The sequence below is a fragment of the Phragmites australis genome, chromosome 4 (genome assembly GCF_958298935.1).
Source record: "Phragmites australis chromosome 4, lpPhrAust1.1, whole genome shotgun sequence".
Classification (NCBI taxonomy): Eukaryota; Viridiplantae; Streptophyta; class Magnoliopsida; order Poales; family Poaceae; genus Phragmites; species Phragmites australis.
The window spans coordinates 5,284,238-5,305,080 of NC_084924.1; the positions used below are offsets into that span (position 1 = coordinate 5,284,238).

Consider the following 20,843-nt stretch of genomic DNA (forward strand, 5'->3'; position numbering starts at 1 on the left):
AAAATCTAGACATTAAATTCTCTGACTTGACAAAAAGCAGATCCTACATGAACAGTGCAAATGCACTGAAAACCAGATGGTATCGGAGTTCACCTTGCTCTTTCAGACGCGAAAAAAGTTCAGGGTGTGATCTATTGTTTGTATGGAGTTGTTGTTTATATAAATGATATATGTAGGTTAGGGGAAGCATGTTGAGTGGAGCAGTATTTGTAGAAAAAAATGTGTTAGTTGATTGTATCTATATAGACTGGTGAGGCAGAGTTTATGTTTAGTTGGTTAAATTTGAGGTTGTATCACGTACGAGAGTTGAGTTTGCTAAGATTATGATTGGCTATCTGCATGAGGTTATAGGATTGATGACTGAATTTGTATGACTTGTGGGCTTGTATGCACACATGGATGCGATACAATTGCATCCGTCGAGTCTAGATCAGGAGTAAAACTCGATCTCACCATCACTTCAGAGCTTGAATGACACATTTTGCGCCCAGCAAGTCAAATCAGAACAGTGAAAATAGGTAACTAAATGACCTTTCCGATGAATATAGCTCTCACAGTGTTAGGATAGGCTCATCCGGGTAACCAATTAGGCTCTTTGTGTGTTATCACGCTGCTCGTTTTATCACGACGTACACCCACAAGACATAGCTTCAGAGACTACATAGCAAAGGTTTACTTTAGACTGGCGTTAGTTGCCACTAAAGGTGGTAATGGATGAACATCCAAATTCAAAGTTGAACAATCCAATTTATATCCAAATAAATTTTATCTAGTTCACGCCTAGTCCAACTAAAAATTGAGAATTCCACTTTCATCCACAGCCAATAGCCTGAAGTCCACCAATATCCAAATCCAATTGGACCTTTACTCATTTTGACAAAAGTTACCTTTGCCTAGGAAAATATCATTCGGATACTCTTCCTCCTTCCTATCCACTCCCTCTTCTTCACTCACTCACCATCGCCACATGTGGAATGCTACCAGTCTAGGCCACCGAGTCTTCTACGTGACATGTGACACCGCACCAGAGCCCGATGAAGCTTCTAGAGCTGCCATTCACTGCCTCCCACACTGGCTCACGATTACAATGGTGAGAATGTAGCTTCGGTGGCGACGTGCTTTGTCGCATTCTTACGACAAGGTCAAGCGCATGCTTTTGAAGAGGCTTAGACGAGGAACTCCATCGTAGCTCTAGTGGCGAGTGAGCAGCATTATGGCTCCGAAGACAACGAGTTTTGTCGCAGCTCTGACGGCAAGTGCCTGCCATTCCAACATAGAGTAAGCCTAGTGGTTGGAGCTAAAACCCGATGACGTGGCTCCGCTCCACAAGCCTGGAGGTCGATGCGACTCAGCTGTGCAACTTCACAAGTCCAGCAGCTCTGCTTCGTGCCAGCAAGGTTAAGAGAGAGAGAGAGATGTGATTGATTGATAATTCTACGGTGCTCTGGTTCTCTAGCCCTGTCGACGTGAAGGGAGGTACGTCTAGTACATGTCTATTGGACTATTCAAAATTCAATTCAAATTTTATCTAATATCCATGTTTATCATTAAACTTGATCTAACTAAAATTGCAAATCCAACTGCATAGACTCTATATAATTCAATTGCTAACAAAATCCAAACATCATGGACAACATGAATCCATTCCCACCTATAGTTGTCATACCTCGAATCCGCACGTGCCGTTGACTGCCGCCGTTTCCTCTCTCGGACCAAACAAATGAACCACCACCAACCAAACACCAGCCCTCCTCCTCTCCCTGCACCGCACCCCATACACCCGCGCTCACTGACACTCCTCCCAGCCAAGCACCCTCCCGTCGCCCGCGACTCGTCGTACACCCGGTCCTCCCCCTCCCTCTGTCCCCCTCCCGATTCCCCTCCCGATCGCGCAGCTACGATGAAACCCTAGCGACGAATTCCTCGCCGAATAGAAGATCGAAGTAAGTATGGCTCCTCCCTGCGCTCCATTTCTCCGATTTGTTTCGCATCCAGCTCGTTGATTGGATCTGGGTTTCTGGGCTCGCATCGCTAGGGTTCTGACCGGGGCGAGAGCAGCGCAGGGGCCACATTCCGGGAGCGGGGGATGGCGACCTGCCGCAAGATGGCGCGCGTCGACGTCGCCGAGCTGAAGCAGCGCCTGGTGAAGCGGCTGGGCCGGCAGCGCGCCGGCAGGTACTTCGCGCACCTCACCCTGCTGCTGAATCTGAAGCTCACCAAGGTGGAGTTCGACCGGCTCTGCTACGCCACCATCGGGAGGGAGAACATCGCGCTGCACAACTCCCTAATTAGAGGGATCATAAGCAATGCGCTGTCGGGGGTGCCCCCGCCGAGCCGGCAGGCGGTCACGGGGCAGTCGGGCACAACCACTGCCCCTAGCGGGCAGTGCGTGGGCGCTGCGCTGCCGACGGTGGGGAATGTGGGGGCGGTGGTGGATTCGGGCGACGGTGAGTTGGCGAGGGAGCGAGGGGCAGCAGCCGGGAAGGTGGTGTCTGTGGAGGATGGGGAAGAGGTGGAGCAGGTTCGGTCTGCTCCCTGTGTTCAGAGCCGGAGCCCGATAACGGCACCGTTGGGGATTTCGGTGTCAGAGAGGAGTGGTGTGAGGATGGATGATCCGATGGTGTCATGCTATGATTCTGGCCATTTTCTGGATACGGGTTCTTTGTGTGAGGGTTTGCAGCGGCGGTTGCACAGTGATGGCATTGGAGTGACTGTGCAGGGCGTCGATGCTCTGAATCGTGGATTAGACGAGTTTTTGCGAAGGTTGATTAAACCTTGCTTGGATTTGTCGAGGGTAAGATCTAGCAGTAGACGAATTAGTAAGGTCGGTGAGAAGTTTGTTGGTAGAAAGAATGGCTTGCAACAACCAAATCAGGGTAATTGCACAACGTTGCAGGATTTTGCAGTTGCTGTGCAATCTGATCCACATTTGCTTGGGGCAAATTGGTCTACACAGATCGAGAAGATACAGACAATGTCACTTGGAGGAGAATGAGTCAAATTGCCCTGTTATAGTTGATCAACTTTTCAAAAGGAGATGCAGTTTGTTGGAACATAGCATCATTGAAGTAAATGAAGCGGTGAACCAACAACAAGGCCACAAGATCTGAGGATTGCAGTACGAAGAAGCAAGAAATTCCGAAGCGCAACAAGTAAACAATGGGAGCTGTGATGGACAGTGTAGCATGAACTCTTTATTTGGAATTATAACAGTCAATAATGAATCGGAGAATCAATAGGGTTGGCTGATTGATGTCCTGGTTGAGACTGAGCAACTCGTTGATAAATACACCCACAATTCTTGGCACAAAACACGTGTTCGGATAGTACTTCTAGGAATTTGTTGTGATGTTGTAACAGAGCAATTTTTCCCATATTACAGACTAAGTTGGAATCATTTTTCGCAGTGATCATAAGAGATGCCTTCATTGCTCCTGTACATTGTATTAAGATTATTACACTACTTCTTGCAACGGGGGTACAAGTTTTTACCATGAATAAATATATAAATTGTGCTTAATTATGGACTTCCAAATGTCTCCTATGACTCAAATGCAATTTTTTTACATGCATTACTTTATCAGAATTACAGTTTATGCTGCTAGGAATAAATATATAGGCTTTGTTTCAATTGAAGTAGCATTGCACTATTCAAAATCTTTGTTGATTCCTGTGGTCCTATTTCTATGTCAAGTAATATGGTGGATATTCATATTCGTTGTTGATTTGTTCACTAGAGCAGTCGATAAATCTTGGTTCAAATCATCCATGAGCTATTCAAATGGTTATGTGGTAACATGCTAATTTTTTTCTGGAGTTGCTATTCTTTCATGTGAATTTTTCGTCACACTCTCCCCTTGAAAGACAGATCAGTTCTTTCAGCAATGTATGCCTTAATTTGATTTGCATTGGGGCAAGTCTTTTGTTTTGTGCTTATATATCTACATAACAAATTGCTTGTCCTGACCAAGTTTTCCTTTTACCTTCATAAACTGATATAGTGACTTTCACGTAATAAATTTACTCTCTTAGAATGGTAATGCAGTCTAATGCTTATGTTCTGGCTTTCCTTTTTCGATGTTTTTGTTGGTTTTTTTTTGTTCAACTAGTTATCTTTAAACAGTTGAAGCAACCGTACTGCATGATTCACACCAGGCACAACTGTAAGGTGTAAGCTATACCTGCTATTCTTGAAGTTTAATGAAAGCACGGTGTCATTGGCAGAATTTGTCATTATATTCTTCTGACATGAGAAATGCAGTTCATACACTTTGATGATTTACTATGCCTATATGAAATGTTTCTTTGTGCCTGTTGTCGTCTTGTTCTTTTAGTGTCATATATTTATGCTGCCCCCTCAAAACAGGAAAGCTGGTTGGACCACCACCTGGAGATGAAATTTGGTTGACAAAGTGGCATTACATTGTCTGTGAAATGCCAACTGCACCTCCAAGTTGCTGCCTTAGAAGTCTTATATGGTCGATGAAATTGTATGAATTGTTTTTAGAGGATATTGCCTGAATCCCGTGGCTATTAACAACATTTTCTCCAGCTCTAGTGCTTCTGTAATATTTTCGGGCTTGTCATTCATGGTTTGTAGCTCGAACCCCTGGACAGGGGAATGAGATTCAGTAGCGTGCAATTATATTTCTTACCCTGTCGCTGAACTTTTTAGTGCCATCAATCGATTGCTACCGATCAACTCGATGTTTTCTGTGATGGATTCTATATTTCTAATATGATCTATACTTGTCTCTTTGCTCTGCTATTCTTAATTGCAATCTGGCTGGTGCTGCTCCACTGTTAACTGAAGATATTTTCACCAATTCCCAAGTGAGTGAACTAGCAAAATTACGATACAACACATTATTGTGAACATGGTAATTCTATAATTATATGCAGTGAAAATGACTAATGCCATTCGTGGGCATTGTCTCAGGGTTCTCTCTTATTCCTGCCCCACCTCTAAAAAAATTAGAGACCCCTTTAGATGATCAAAATTGTAACAGAATATAGTACTTCTAGTAACTTAACAATGCACTGTGCTGCAAAAGGTGTCTTGAATCTTGCACAATGATATTTGCTTCAGTTCTGTCGTACCGTCCGTATTTTATTGTTCTCCAGGATTACAAAATACTAATATTCTGGGTTTCTACAGAAGCGGAATCGGACACATCTTCGTGTTCTGATGCTCTGATTTATAAAGGGGAAAAGCTACTGCTGAACGTATGATTCAGACAGGGATAACCAAATAGCTTGTCGTTTTGTATCTCACATTTTCATATGATTGAGTACTAATGTTGTAGCAGGCTAGCAGCTGCATTAAAATTCAAAATTTTCATGTGCAACGTCTGCGATATTTTGGGAGGAAATGCAAACGCCATCATCCAACGAATATGGCACGAGAACTCCCCCCTCCCCTTCTCAGTTCATCATTTTCGGGGGAACATGACATGTGCGCAAGCGTTTTCGGGTGACTCCGTAGCCTGATGTTTCATGCTTTCAAGAGATTTAGGTCCCCTTTTTTCACCAAAAATAACATTATTCACCCCCAAACCATTCTCCAATGGCAGTGAAATGTTTCAAGACTTGGCATTTTCCTTTCCTTTCCTTTTTCCTGAGAAAATTAGGCCTATTTTGGCATCTTGGTGATACACTGTGCGTGAAAGGACTACAGCTAATCTAGTCTGGCAAATTTTGTTCGAAACTTGACGACATTTGCTACTTACCGTTTCCAACTTTTTCGCTTAAGTTTTCTTTCACCTCTGCATAACAGCTCGCTTTCCATATTTATTGGATCCAGGCAGGGATTTGCCGCAAAACAGCGTACGTTAATCCCAAGCTGTCATAGCTTAGAAGTAGGAAACACCAATACACCAGTATGTCATGCGTTGGTTGAGCCTTGACTGCTTAAGTACGTCAACTGCAAGGGTAGCAGTTTATCTTTTTCTCTTGAGGAGAAGACTAGTGGAGTAAGTGCTTTCCTCGTCTTCGCAAGCTCGTTCCGATGATTCCAATTGTGCTCTAGCTATGAATCTCCTGGTACACCTGTACCCTCCTCTCGTCAACTATCACAGCTTTTGAACAAGACAACGAACCAAATAAAAATTTCGGACAAGATGGATTTTTTCCCACTGAGATAGACCCTTTTTTGAAGAGAATTTTCACAGACGCAAATCAAAACTAAAAAGCTTTTTGAAGTTATTTTTGTACATCTCGATGATCAGCTCGCGATCCTCTTTCTCTCTACACACTTATTCCGACCTCTGCCTACGTACCACATCCTCTCTCGCCCCTCGATCGCTCACTCCTCGCCGGGGAGCTCGGTCTCTCGATCTTCGCCGGGGGACGGTCTCGAATGAGCTCCTTGGAAGCTCGCCGACGCCGAGATATATTAGAGCCGAACTCGAGCTCGAGAACTGAGGTAGGAGATGTCGAGACCAGAAAGCTAGCAGGCCTTGATTTTTCACCAGCTAGGATGAGCAGAAATGCTATTTAGACCGTTCATTCTTCAGGCTGATCGGTCGCTCAGAACGCGCAGCAGTAGTAGATGAACCGCCTCCACGCGTTCTTCCTCTTCCTGGCGCCGGCAGCCGCTGCGACGGCCGCGGCCGCGGTGGCCTCTTTCTCCGCCAGCGGCACCGGCGCGTCCGTGGTCCTCAGCATCTCCCACATGACGTGCACGTCGCGGTACTCGCACGTCTGCACCTCCTTCCTCAGCTTCCTCAGGCCTGCATGCATCAACCGATCCGCCGATCAGAAACAAGCTCGATAGATGTATGAAACGGCAGCGACGACTGCGAACTAGATCAGAGGCAACGGGGAACTCAAAGCGGCAACTAGCGTACCAGTTTTTCGCCGGAGGCCGAGGCGCGCGGCGATGCCGAGCCAGACCCTCTTCACCGGCACGGCAGCTCTGTCCATGCACATCTTCCTCCCCTGATTCACTTATCTCCTCTCGTCACTCTCTTGGGAGCTGAGCCTCCTTGCAGCTCTCACTAGCTCTCTCCTCGGCCAATCCTCCGTCACTCGTTGCCTCGGCGCAACAGAGAACCAAAGCCCAACAGGAAGAAAACACTGCTCCTGCCTGCTGACTGAGCTGAGCCGAGCCGTGGTCAGTTTCGGTCGTGGCCGCGAGCTTTTATAGCCGAAGAGCTCGCGGCGCGGGAGGGGGAGACAAGGGAGATGCGCGTGCGATCCGGAGTTTTTTGGGCCCCGGCCGAGTCGGCGCCGCGCTGTCGTCCGATTTGGACGCGCGAGCAGCACGGGTTTGGTCGCTGTCTCCGGCTCGGGCGGCTTCCGCGCGGGTTCCCTCGCGATCCTGGCGCCTGGCGGGCTGCCGCGTGAGGGATCCGACGGCTCGGGCGCCGTGAGCTGGAAAGTGGAAACTGCTCCGCGAAAATGGAAGACAAGCTTGGTTTCCAAATTCGCCTTTTCAACAGGCGGCGTGTGATCGATCACGTTCTGATGTTTACAGTGCATGCTTTCTTGTGGCGGAGTGACGAGATTGTAAATCAGGGTCACTTACCTGGTGAGCGAACCGACGTCATACACGACAACAGAAGTGTCATTCATCCATTCTTTGATCTCCACAAAAACAAGGCAGGGAGACCGCATTTTTAGTTGGACTACCAATTAATTGAGGATTAATCTCTATTATAGAAACTAAATTTTGAACGTGCATACATTTATCGTACAGCATGAATGCTCGGATCGATCATCGCTGCGTATCCGGTTGTTTTCACGCGTTTTCAACACAATCCGCCCGCGCATTAGTGCTCCAGCACGTTCTGCACTTGCCCGTTGTGCACGGTCTTCACATACAACTCCATTTCAAAATTTAAAAAACCTAGTTTTCAAATTGAGCATCCAAACTAAAATCCGATTGCACATTTGTATTTCTTGCGATAAAAGTTTCAAAATATTTAAAAAATATTTTTTAACAATAATTTTATATAAAATGTGTTTCTGAATGCATTATAATTTGCTTACGAGTTTTCAAAAACTTACTCATGACTTTAAAATACTTGCTTATGTGACTGAGGGTTGATAAAGTGAAGTACTGATATGGATGTTGGATGTTGTAAAGAGAGTATGAACAGACATGCATTGAAAGGGGGTGAATAACTGAGTTGTATAAGTGAATATTTTTTAATATTCTAATGTAGGCAATTTTAGAAAATCACTTAATTATTGAATTGTGTTAGTCTAGCATTTTTTTCAATTCTGATGTAGGCAATTTGTGTCTATTCAAAAAATTACATCAAAATATAACCAAGATGGATATCATTTTGTTGATAAAAATGTAAGCATTACAACCGTGCAAACGGATCATAGCTTAGATACACGGTTTAAAAATATAAACATTTATATTTGATAAAATTCTATTTTTCGTGTGTTCATATTTGTCCTCTTCTTTGTATTCATACCCAAGGTCCAAAATAGAAAAAATGCAAAGCCTTCTCACTTTGTCGTGATGTTTCTGGTGTAAATGGGTGGTCGTGCTGCATAATTACGTGGCTTGATTAATGCAGGCATGTGAATGTTTATTAACACTGGACAGGCGTGGGATGCCTAATATGAGTGGTGGCCTGATTAGGAAAATACCTAATATGAGTGGTGGCCTGAATGTAACAACATAAAGATGACAAATTCTATGATTCATCATCGAATAACTACCGATTCTATAATTTATTATCGAATAAATTCTGTTTACTTCTATACCATCGAATAAATATTTCAGTTACTTATATACCATCGGCTTCCGATACTACCATCTGCTATACTGTTCAGCTCATTATAAACAGTACCCGAGAGTAAAAAAAGTCACAAAAAATATGTCGATTTTTGTGCACGCTCTATAATTCATAATCAACCCGTTTTAAATGTATTCACCTAAAAATACTGTATAAAATTCAAACTAAAATTCTTCAAAATGTACTACTTTTGTAACTTCTTGCAATTTTTAAGCCTCATAAAAATTTAAAAAAATCTGAGAAAATTTACTAATATTCCTCTAATGTGATGTAATAATTTCTAAAATTATCTCCCGCGGTGAAAAAGTGAGTTCTTTGTAATGCACAGTATTACAAAAGTAGCACATTTTGAGAAATTTTAGTTTGAATTTTATACAGTATTTTTAGGTGAATACAGTTAAAATGTGTTGATTATGAATTATAGAGCGTACACAAAAATTGACATATTTTTTGTGACTTTTTATAGCTCTCGGATACTGTTCATAATGAGCTGAACAGTACAACGGAGGGTAGTATCGGAAGCCGATGACATATAAGGAACTGAAACATTTATTCGATGATATAAAAGTAAACAGAATTTATTCGATGGTGAATTGTAGAATCGGTAGTTATTCAATGACGAATTATAGAATTTCTCTTCCTTATTAGGATGTGCATGCCAAAAGACCAATGCATGCATGGCTGGAAATTAGCCGTGTTGATTCCCGTATCATCTCTTTCCCCTAATCTATTTTTATCTAATAAAAACTTCTAAATTCTGAATAATTTATTCACATTTGTTATCCATCTTCTTCCTTTAGCCTCTCTAGGGATGTAAGTTAGACCCATCTCTTCAAGTTAATAATTTAGAGGTAAGAAAATTTAAGGCTCACTTATATATATTTGTATGTGAATTTTATGCCTTTAGCATAAAAAGAACAACTTCAACAGGAGATAAAATTTTAACCCTTAAGCAAAAACAAAAATTGCAATAAAAACTGAAAAACTCGCAATGAAGCAACGGAGCCAATAGAAGAAAACTAAAAGGAGATGAACACAAGCATGATTGAAAACTTAATCTTTATTACTTGCATAGGTCAGAACTATTTTTGACAGATTGCAAAATATTTTGTTCACAAAAAACTCTCACCTAATATATAGGCAAGCTCAAAAACCATAGCACTCAAACTCAAATGGCTGGCACACCTCCTCTCAACAACCCTACCAGATTTATAGGCTTTGGGAGCTTTTTTTATGCTAAGTTTACTTATTCGCAAAATACTCCTATCTTGTAGTACACTCCTATCTTATAGTACACTTTACGACTTAGCTTCGCCTTGACACAAGCTTCACAATGATGCCACATGCACTCCATCCTTCCATGATTTTGAGGCCAAATCGTAAAACTGTCTTGCACGCTTATCAAAACGTGACTCACAACCACTTGCTTTCCCCTCAAGCAAGCATCCTGATGTTGATACGTGTACTCTGTCTTGCGATCTTGACCATCGGTAAGTCTCTCCCGCTTCCGATCCCTAGGGCCGCCTTGTTACTTTGCACCGACATCCTCTTTGCTTGACTTTGTGAACACGTTATCTCCATCCATCTTCTCATACTTTGCTTGCTCTCCATATGCATAGCTGAAAGGACAATGATGTCGCCTAGATATAGGTGAATAGAATTTTTCTAAAAATTTGTCCCCTTTTACCGTTGGTCTAAACTTGCAACGAAAAATAAACTAATAGATTTTTCACAAATAAAAATCCTAAATATGCTAGGCTCAACTAGTGCACAATTACCCTAAATAAGTATGAAAGTTACAATCCTAGAGTGATAAAAATTATTCAATTCTAGCAAAAGATATGCAAGAAAATATTAATTGAAAAACCCTAAAAATACTATTCACCAAAGTATCCGGGTTGTACAGTTACAGAACCTCTAGGTAAATCCGGAATCTTCAGGGTCTATACAGAAATGAGCTCGAAACTAAAATTAAACAGCGTCTAAAGAGTTCTAGCTTAAACCAAATGAAGTCATGCGTTCCAATTTATGATTCCAAGTAGATACACGGAGAATCTACAATCAAAAACACACAAACGAGTAGATTGAGCAATATGCACAAATATTGAGCAAGAACTCAAATATATACAAACCGAAGTGGAGACACAAAGATTTGTTTCCCGAAGTTCGAATTCAACACCATGAGTCCTATGTCTCCGTTGAGAAAGCTCCAATGAGCCGGGTTTCTTTAAACTGCTTTCCTCGATCCACTAGCTTTATATCTTCCCTTGCGGAGGTAAGATCGACCTTCACAAACTTTCTCGTGGCTCACCACACGCACGTGAGCTCACCGAGCAACACCTAGTCAGCTAGGAGGCTTCACCTCTAAGAGTAACAAATACTTCACAAACTTCTTGCCGATAAACTCAAGTGCTCAAGAATGGATTTTAGCTCACTTGCACTCAATCTTTCAATCTCTCAACCCAACTCACTTTTCTTCTAAAATCTCTCACTAAAATGGAGTGGGAAGGAGTTCTTTTGGCTCTAAAAGGTTTTTCTTGTCTTCCCTTGCAGCAGCTCCAAAGGATGGAGGTGAAGGGGTATAAATACCCAACCCCAAAAACTAGTCATTACAACACTTATTTTACTGACATGGGGTCTTCGGGTCAACCCGAAGACTCTGAGTTGGCACAAGAACGCTTAACTGAGAACCTTGACTGGAACTCAACCCGGAGACTCTAGGTGAACTAAATAGCCCCAAACCGAGACTTCCCCTCGGACAACCCGAAGAATCTGATCAACACAAAGTATTCAGGTTCAGCACAGCTATCACTCTAAAAACGGCGATAACTTTTGACCCCGAAATTCGATTTTGACGATTTTTGACTCTATGAAAAGCTTATTCAGAGGGCTACACATCCCAACTGAATTCATGACCTCAAACATATTGGATCAAATTAGTAACACTTCGAAACTAAGTTCAGACACTTCCACACTTTCCGCATCGGGATTTCTAAAAAGAACTCTCACTTGGGTTTGGTTAGAAACTCTTGAGCACTGAGACATGATAATTAGCTCTATATTGCATCTCTCTTAATAGTGCGGCATACATATACTCAAATTTAAAGATAAAACTCGTTTGAACCACTTTGAGCCTTTGAATAATTTTCAAATACCGCTTCTTTCATTCAAACATTAAGGTTTGCCAAATTTCATATATTCTCCACTCCATCTCTTATTGATTCTTCATATGATTGATGCAAATCACTTATAACTTCCCATGATCTCACACGGTCCATTGGTGCAAAGCCTTCACTCGCTCTTCACCACCGTCTTGGTCCTTCAGCGCCAAGCCATTTGCTTGTCCTTCACCACTGGATGGTCCATCGCAGCCGAGTCTTACTTGCCCTTCACCGTCTTGCCATAGAAAACCATTTTGTATTCGATATCTTCAAGAATTCACTTTATTAAATATGGAGTCCACTCTTATTCTTCACTCTTGGCATATATGATTCCAATTCAACATATACCTTCTTATAGATTCTAACCCTAACTCACTCTCAAGCACAAAACACATGAGTTAGTCTATAAAACCTAATTGAAAAATTTTGTACCTTAAGTTACTTGATCTCCACATATAACTTATTAGCCTTCATAAATATTATCAATCTTTATATAGAATATAACCCTACTCATTCTTAAGCACATAGTACATGGATTAGTTACTTTAGTTGACAATGTCATACCTTTAGTTACTTGATCTCCACAGGTAACTTAGTCTTCAAATTTATTGCCAATCTTATTGAGCTTTTCCTTCTCCTTATAAGCATCACTAAGAGCTCAATGACAACAATGCATTTCTTTTGTTCTCATAGCATTTCTCAGGGAATTCATGATTCATCATTTATGCATCTCATATGGAATAATCTAATAACAATTCTTAACACAATTGTTTGTCCATAAGTATTGGCATCACTTACCCGAGCATCACTTAGAGCTAATTCATCTTGATGCATTTTCAATCTCTCCATTCACCTAGTGCTCATACATATCTCTCAATACATTACCTATAGAACAACCTACTAACAAAATCAACACCATTGTTAGTCTATATGTATTGTCATTAATTACTAAAATCACGCATAAGGGCTAGATACACTTTCAACAGTTTAGGACCACCCTTGACTCCGTCCGGCCCGCTCGATCGTCCAACACTAACCTTGAGACTCCACCTAGCCTCCTCGATTGTCTGGCATCAAACACCACACTTGGCCACGATCATCCCACCATCGGCCGCCAAAGTGTATCCATCACCTACATAACACAAGACAAGCAAACACATATCTCCAACTCGATATCTAGTTAGAAGAAATCAAAATCTCTATTGAAAGAAACATTAGACAAAAAACGTGAATGCCGGATGTTCCTGTATTGTCACCTGCTCAGTGCCAGATCATCCGACCTGTTCAATCCAACAGATCAGCCATCTTGCAACCTCTCTGCAAAAAATTCTCCAGCGTGTTCATCATCTCATCGTCGGACCATCCGGCATGTACTTTTTCTTTGGACCGACCATCTTGCAACCTCTCTGCAAGAAATACTTCGGCGAAGCATCCGGCGTTCATCCCTTTAATCGCCGGACCATCCGGCAAGTACAAGTCCACCAGAGATAGTTTGCAACATCTCTGAAAAAAGCTCTGGCGTTCATTTCACTTTGTCATCGGACCTTCCAGTGTTCACTTTAATTTTTGTCTTTGGCTTGAAATGCTCCGACTAGAAAAGTTTCTGAGCACCGGACCATCCGTTGCGTTCAAATATCCCAGCATCATATCATCCAGCGTGTACAATTTTTCTGAACTTATAGACAAAAACGTCAACTCTATTTTTTTCTCCAACTTTAGCTAGTCATGATCATGATTACCTCACATAGACAAGTTTATACAATCCAACAAATAATCAGGTCAAAATAACAAACTTATCAATCACTCGTTATATATAAATCAAAACACGTTACAACTGAATTTCTCAAAATTTAAAACTTCGTGCCTGAAGACTCAGGCGTTCCTTCCGTTCCAGATCGTCCTGCAAGTGAGCTGTAACAGGGATAGCCCGTTGTAGAGCCGTTAGGAGTTTGCTGAACATTTTTGTCAAGAACTCCGCAGAATCAATGGAAACCGGCATGTTGGGCAGTGAGAGGATTTTGCCTTCTCTGTTAGTGGTCAACTTGCATCGCCGGCTCATGTTCCAACATCATGTCTCGCCAGACTTTAGGGCCTGCTTGCTTTCATTCCGGCGTTGACCTTTATGTACGGCTGCACCATGTGCGCGATGCAACCACATACCCACGAGGAACCCAACGAAATTGGAAAAGGGTCGGAGCATGAATCCATGATGCTATTACATAAGAATACCTGAGCCGACTTGCTGAGATGACCAATGTAACCCCCTTGGTCAGCTGACGTTCCCCGGTAACTTTTTCTTTTTATGCGAGGGGTTCATTGGTAACTAATCATGCTTATTGCTTCCTAGCTAGTAGTAGTATTTTTGCGAACTGTCACATTAAATCGATTGGGAGAAAAGACACGAGCTCATTACTAGCTAGATGCTGCAAGCGTAACTTTAATTTATGGTGTCCATAATTTACATACACTAATATAGATGAGTGTTTTTAATAATTTTATTTATAAATATATGATAGGTGGTGCACTTACAATTATATAAGTGTGGCATGAGTACGTAGTGGTGTGTATGTACGTGTCAATCTTGTAGTTGAAAAATGACGATGTATATATTTTTACTTATGTTGATCGTCTAAGGCTGTTATGAGGATGTGGCCTCATAACATGTACGACGTATCAGTACGGATCTTCACCTTCTTTTCAAGAAAAACAAACATGATTTACTACAGGCCATGGAAAATGCCAGTATGCCGCCACTGCTGTTGGAGTATCTGATTTCTCAGGTGTCTGTGTTGCAACTTGCAAGCTCTGTGAATAGGCTATCCCAATGGCAACGACTCAAGGTGAGCCCGAGCCGGCAGAAGTTCGATCCTCTGTCCCGCACATCTCTACAGTGACCTCCAATAAAAACCGGATAAGAAGATTCGTCTAGAAAAAAGCAAGAAAAAGCTCGGCTGATCCTAGTACTACTTGCACAGCCGTACTACTCCCATTCACCCTTTTCTTGAGTGCGTCGTTTGCGCGGTCACTTGGCCAGTTGCACCGAGTGCCTGTCGCCCTCAGGCGTCGCACTCCCCGATGTGAACGTGCATACATGGCACTGTTGCTGTGCGGCTGGCTGGCTTCGTGCATGCACAGCGGCACCGGCTGTCACTTCACGAGCTTGCAGCTGGGTTTGTTGCGTTTACCTCAGGGCAAAGCTTGACAATTGTTGCGGAGGTGAGTCCGTCTTGGACGCACCATGTCCGCGTCGGCGTCACGCCATCTCCCTGCGCGTGTTCTCGGTCTTTCTGCGTATGTGAACAGTCATACCCCACTAGTTGGACGGCCTCATCGGCTCGTCCTTGTAATGAGGCTCGTCCTTGTAATGATGCATTCGGCAACTGAGTCCCGCTGTCCTAGTGACCTGACCTCAACTAAGTTTCTAACGCTGGTTTGTCAGGTCTCATACCTGCAAATGGGCGACGCAAGATGACGAGAAGGGCTGTGTCCATCTGTCACGCAGGATCTTTGAATTGCAATCTAGCAATGGGATCCATGCGAGCGCTTCGAGTTACGAACGCAGCAGTTATCCTATCCTGATCGCCCTCGAGCTCTGATGGAAGATTCTCATATATCTGAGCATGTATGCTGTTTGCGCGGCTTCACGGCATTCTGCTTGGACATTCAGATGTCACCACTGACCAAATGCTGGCTCCGAGTGAATGCCACTAGTGGTAGGCAGTCTCCCGTTGACGGTCTTTATGGTACACTACGATACTTGTTGATGAAAGGTATGGTAGATTTTATCTAATCATCGATTACCTAGGATAACTTAGTAATTATCTTGTTAATTGTGAAATAAGCCACATATACCCCTAAGGATAATTAGGTCTTTCGTTGTTAACCTTTCATCGTCCACCCATGGAGCTCGTCCGGCTGCCTCGTGGCACCGCACTGCCGGTGACTCTCGGGGCGATCGAGTACGAGCTGTTCCACGTCTGCCCCATCCGCACGCCGTCGCGCTGGACGTCTCGTTCGCGCCAATCGGATTGCTCGACATGTTCAACGCCGGTGGCGCCGTGGAGGAGTGCGCCGTGAATGGCGGCGGCCGCGACGCTGTGGTGCTCAGGGTGTGCGGGTGCGGCCGGTTCGGCGCCTTCTGCTCGCGGAAGCCGGTGAAGTGCATACTGGACTCGCCGGACGTGGAGTTCAGGTACGAGTGGCTTATTTCACGCGTGAGGCAAACAGCAAACCGAAGGGACAAGAAAACGAACCTTAGCGGAATGGATTAAAAAAAATTAAGAAAAGAGGTTAAAATGTATAACTTAGGTAAAAGAGATGCAAATAATTAGTAATATGTTTTTTTTATTTTTCAATTCTATCCCTATGATACTAATAATACTCTCAAATAATACCAATGATACCGGTGAGAAGAACAGTATCATGTTATAAATATGAACTGTCGGATAAAGAAAATAGTCAGCATATATTTATTCTAGTGCACCGTAAAAATACTCTTGTTTGGAAAGAGACCTGGATTAAGGCCGCCCGGGTGGAGATTGATGTTGACGATCGACTTTGCGTGATCATTTGACCAATTTCTCAAATTGTTGGCGCGCCCACTGACTGAAGTGAATGAATGTTCTCTCTGTGCTTTTTTTCGCCACCATTTTTGTTCTTCTTGGTTGCTTTTCGTTTGTGACGATAGTTAACCTTATTCATGCTTTAGCTAATTCCTGCTGTATGGTGTCGTGAATGTCATGTCGATGGGAGTCAATATAGAATAGTAATTTCTTGTAGCTAATGACCAAAAAAAAAAGATATCGCTGCTTGCATATATCCTCGTGATCTTTGAATTGATAGAGAATGTTGCTGACAAGCACGATGACAGCGCTCGATGGTGAAGACCTTCAATGAAGACCCGGGTAAAGAGAGTCCGTTGTAAAAAAAAAAATATTGCTGACATATCTATCCGGCTAATGGTCGTTGATGCGATAGTTTCAGTACCATTTGGGGTTTTAGTTTAGAAAATTTGCATTGCTTTCCGCGTTTTGTTACAGCTAAGATTTCTTGGAGTTGAATATGGCTTTGTTCTATGCAGCATCCTTGTACCGGAGAAGTCCACAGGAAAGTCACTTCCACACGATTGTGCACCCTTGGTGGATCCACCCAGGAATAATTGTTCTGCTCTAGTTGTCGCCTGTCCGGATCAAGCATACGTTCCCACCTGAATTTCGTACTCCGGAGTGCTATTCCTGGACCTTGAACACAAGAAGGATTGTTTCACACTAACATCGCAATTACAAAAGCTAGTAAGTACGACGATCACTGCAAGCCTGGTCAGCTGTGAGATGGATGTTCAGCTAATATTTCTAAGAGAGATTAGCTTTTCACAAGGCACTGATTACGCTAACAAGGACAGAACATGAGGCGATGAAGCAAAAGTAAAAGGAGATAGAAGGAGCAGCAGAACTTAATTTTCACTCTGTTTAAATCCAGATCCAGCCTCAACATCCACAGATAGAAGAGGAAAAAGTTCAATTTGAATTCTGCTCCGAGGCTCAACACAAAAGAAGACAATGCATTTGCGCTATCACCAGTGTTACCTGGACACATACATAGACACGGATGTTGGGATTCGATTCGGATTCGGGTGTCTAATTCAGCAAAGAAATTTAGGCATATGAAATACAACTTGAATGTATGACGACATTTTGTCATGTGTATGCTTAACATGCACATATATATGTATGTATCTATACATATATATACACATGAAGAAAAAATAAAAAGGCGAAGAAGTAGGTGGAGGAGGGGGAAGCAAAGGCCACTTCCTCGGCTGGGCTTCCATCATGGCCTCCCTTTCTCTTTTCAGCCCAAGTCACCGTCCCGCTCCGGTTTTTTTTTTGTTCTCACTGGGCTGCAGTAGCCCAGCCTGGCCCATGGCTGCGCCCTCTCTGCAGCTCAGCCCGAGCTGGCCTTGCTCGGCAGCTTCGGCCCAAGCCGGTCCTCCTCCTCTCTATTTCTCTCGCACGGGCCCGAGGCGCTGGGTGGTCTTCTTCCAGCTGCCGCTTCTCTCCGGGAGCTTATCTCCTCTCCCTCTATCTCCAACAGAACCACCGCTGAATCCTGCGTCTATATCCAATCAAATCCGATTCAATCCCCAACCGAATTGGATGGGGCTCCGGCCGCCGCAATATCCTCGTAATCCCAACGGATTAGAGTAATCCATCCTCTAGGGGATCCCAGCCACCGTCTATATAAGGGAGGCCGAAGCCGCGTCCAGGGGGCACGGAGAGAAGAGGCCGGAGGCCCTGCCGCCCTCGCTGCCACCCGAGGTGCGATTGGAAGAAAGGAGCGGAGCCCCTGCCTGCTGTCGCCCGCGCCGAGGTTCTGCGAGCCGCCGTTCCTGTTGCGGCGGCCCACCGCCGGACAGAGGGGGGGGGGGGGGAAGCTCCTGCCTGTTGCCGCGCCCAGTCCCGTTGCCGTGCGCCTGTGCTGCTGCCGCCCCTTGAAGAGAAGAGCGGGCGGAGCTGTGCTGCCGCTGCCCCTGGCAGATGGGAGAGCGGGCGAGGCTCTGCCATCGCCATCGCCACCGCCACCGCCCGAAGAGGGAGTCCGCCGCCGTGCCGCGGCTTTCACCTTCCATCGCGGCGTATGGACGAAGCATGGTCGGAGCGTGACATTACGCTTCATGGCCGGTCAGGGAACTCTGGGTGCTCCTCAGGGGGCCTTCACCTGAGTTCTTTTTTGGGAGGTCCGGTCCTTCACTCGGAGTCTACGGGCACTTCGCGGCGGCCCTATAGGGAAGCTTTGTCTGGCGTTGTTGCCCCACCGGAGCCGAGCGTGGATGCCCTGGAGGTGTAGCTCTACCGTGGGCTGTCTTTATTTTCTTTTCTTTTCCGGGGAGGGGGTCAAGTTCTAGCATGTTGACTGCCTCCTTCTGCTTTATGTATATAATCTTTCCTTTATTTGATGGAACCGTGCCTGTCTTCATGTGGTTTACCTGTGTTGTTTCTGGAATATTTGTACCTTTGAATTATAACCGGAGTCTGATCTGCGTGTATAGGTATGATGGCCCGAGGCCGGAGGAGGCCTCGTCCGTACCTTGGATAGTGCCTCTGGGGAGGGATCGAGTGCTTTCGGAGCATCGGGGGCAACTCCGTTTGTTCATCAGCGGAGTTGTTTCGTTATGCCCTGCGATTTCAAGGGGCATATTGATCAACATGTGTGTGCCGGCGTAGAGCTTGCCGTGATCTGAAGCTCGGTCATGCGTGTGCGTGTGTATTTGTTGCCGCTGCTGTTGACCAAGGTTCGCTGTCGGCTCTCCTTCCTCTGTGTATTTCCGGGCCGCCGTGTCGCCATTGTCTCAGGCCGCTGCTGTGTCAAGCTCAGTTCATCCTCTTGCTACCCTCTGAGTGGTAAAGATGAGGGATCGAATGATCGATGATCAGAACCTTCCTGAGAGTGGCTGCGGTTCTTTAACTAGTATTTTACCCAAACAGCAGTTTAGTGTCGTATTAGAGTCATTTATTTTGGGTAAACTACTAGTTTAAGAACTGCTACCACTCTTATGAAGGTTCTGCAGAGAAAAGCGCATAGTGGCATCCGGACAGAGCCTCTTGCTGGAGGAAGAGTGGGGTAGCTCCGACTCGGGTCTCTCCTCAGGGTCCTCCTTTGAGTCGTCACCCATCCTAGCATGGAGAGTGCATATCCTCTCCTCTGCCTAGGTGAGCCTCAGTTGCAAGTCATCCAGCTCATGAAGGGCTATGTCTAGCTCCTGGGCCAGGGTGTCAGTGAGGCGAACCTGCTCTACTAGCCTAGCGTCACCCTCCCTATTGGTCGAGGCAAAGGTGACCTCCAAGCTATCACTCCTACGTTTCGGGTAGAAGCTGTACGACGTGGTTTGAAGTATGCTGTGGTACTCTGCGTAAAGGACTGAGGGCGTATGGTGAGCAGCATCGTAGATCCTAGCTACAAAGGTTTCTCGGGGTGAGGGATGAGTGGATCCTATACACCTTGCGGATGTCGTTGTCTAGGCACTTCTCAAAGATGGTCACTTTCACCATCCAACCGAAGTCGTGGTCGTCAAGCGAGGTCCTGATCCCCTTGTAGATCGGAGCCTCTTGGTAGCCCAAACCCTTGAAGATCATCCCAAGCTTGCGAGGGAACTCCCCTGCCTGAAGTCCTCTTGTAGATCGGAGCCTCTTGGTAGCCCAAACCCTTGAAGATCATCCCAAGCTTGTGAGGGAACTCCCCTGCCTGAAGTCCTGAAGAGTGAAACTCTGCAGGTAGTTGGAAAACCTCGGTGATCTTTGCGGAAGCTATAGCAGGAATGATATCACCAGTATGCTTGCGGGGCGTCTGCTTCGTGCGGGTCATCTAAAAATTTTGAATGAGAGAGATGTGTTAGTAACGATTTTACAAAATTCTATAAACAACAGCAATAGAAAAGAGAGCATAATCGAAACAGGTAAATAAAGATCGTCAAAAATTAATTTTGTTAAAAATAGGTCATAAATAGTGATCATCTCTAGCTAGGCTTGCGTCCTACGGTCAACACGGCTATGATACCATCTTCATCACACCTGGTTTCAAAAGAACAAACCAGATGCATTCCACATGTATGTTAGGATCAAGTTCTATACATACGGTGATGTCATAAGTGAAATCATTACAGTGTCATTATATAATGATATAATTCATTACAAAAGGATATATAGGTCTTAAAGAAAACACTAAGATAAGCCTCAAGCGATAGCGGGTCTTACATCAGTCGCATGCATTGTTCAGGGGAGTGTCAGCCTAGAACAAGATTTTCTAGAACTTCACTTCATCACCAAGGTCTGAACAGCAATTGGCGTGGCAGGGGAAAGGAAAAGAAAAATGCAAGTACATAGAGTACCCAATAAGTGTAGGAAAGCATGACATGAAGGTTTAAGATAAG

At 44.3% G+C, this 20,843-nt stretch overlaps 2 protein-coding genes across 3 annotated transcripts; one reads left to right on the plus strand and one right to left on the minus strand.

The window, feature by feature from the left end:
• Window positions 1-1,763: 1,763 nt before the first annotated feature.
• LOC133915376 (uncharacterized) lies at window positions 1,764-3,047 on the plus strand. Of its 2 annotated transcripts, none has more exons than XM_062358519.1 (2): window positions 1,764-1,947; window positions 2,036-3,047. In XM_062358519.1, the coding sequence occupies exon 2, from the start codon at window positions 2,087-2,089 to the stop codon at window positions 2,993-2,995; it is 909 nt and encodes a 302-aa protein (XP_062214503.1). In that variant the 5' UTR covers window positions 1,764-1,947; window positions 2,036-2,086; the 3' UTR covers window positions 2,996-3,047. The 2 variants fall into 2 exon arrangements, with proteins under 2 accessions (XP_062214503.1, XP_062214501.1); XM_062358517.1 differs by having other exon boundaries at window positions 1,764-1,943.
• A 3,048-nt stretch (window positions 3,048-6,095) lies between these two features.
• LOC133915377 (uncharacterized) lies at window positions 6,096-7,126 on the minus strand. The gene is made up of 2 exons (XM_062358520.1): window positions 6,849-7,126; window positions 6,096-6,731 (listed from the first exon to the last, which is right to left on the minus strand). Exons 1-2 carry the CDS (start codon window positions 6,928-6,930, stop codon window positions 6,529-6,531), a joined length of 285 nt encoding a protein of 94 aa, XP_062214504.1. The 5' UTR covers window positions 6,931-7,126; the 3' UTR covers window positions 6,096-6,528.
• Window positions 7,127-20,843: the final 13,717 nt, after the last annotated feature.

Excerpts from the sequence above, each read along its gene's own strand:
- LOC133915376 (XM_062358519.1), top strand. The coding sequence starts at position 2,087 with ATGGCGACCTGCCGCAAGATGGCGCGCGTCGACGTCGCCGAGCTGAAG.
- LOC133915377 (XM_062358520.1), bottom strand. The coding sequence starts at position 6,930 with ATGTGCATGGACAGAGCTGCCGTGCCGGTGAAGAGGGTCTGGCTCGGC. Across the intron at positions 6,732-6,848 it reads CGGCCTCCGGCGAAAAACTG|GCCTGAGGAAGCTGAGGAAG; the intron begins GTACGCTAGTTG and ends TGATGCATGCAG.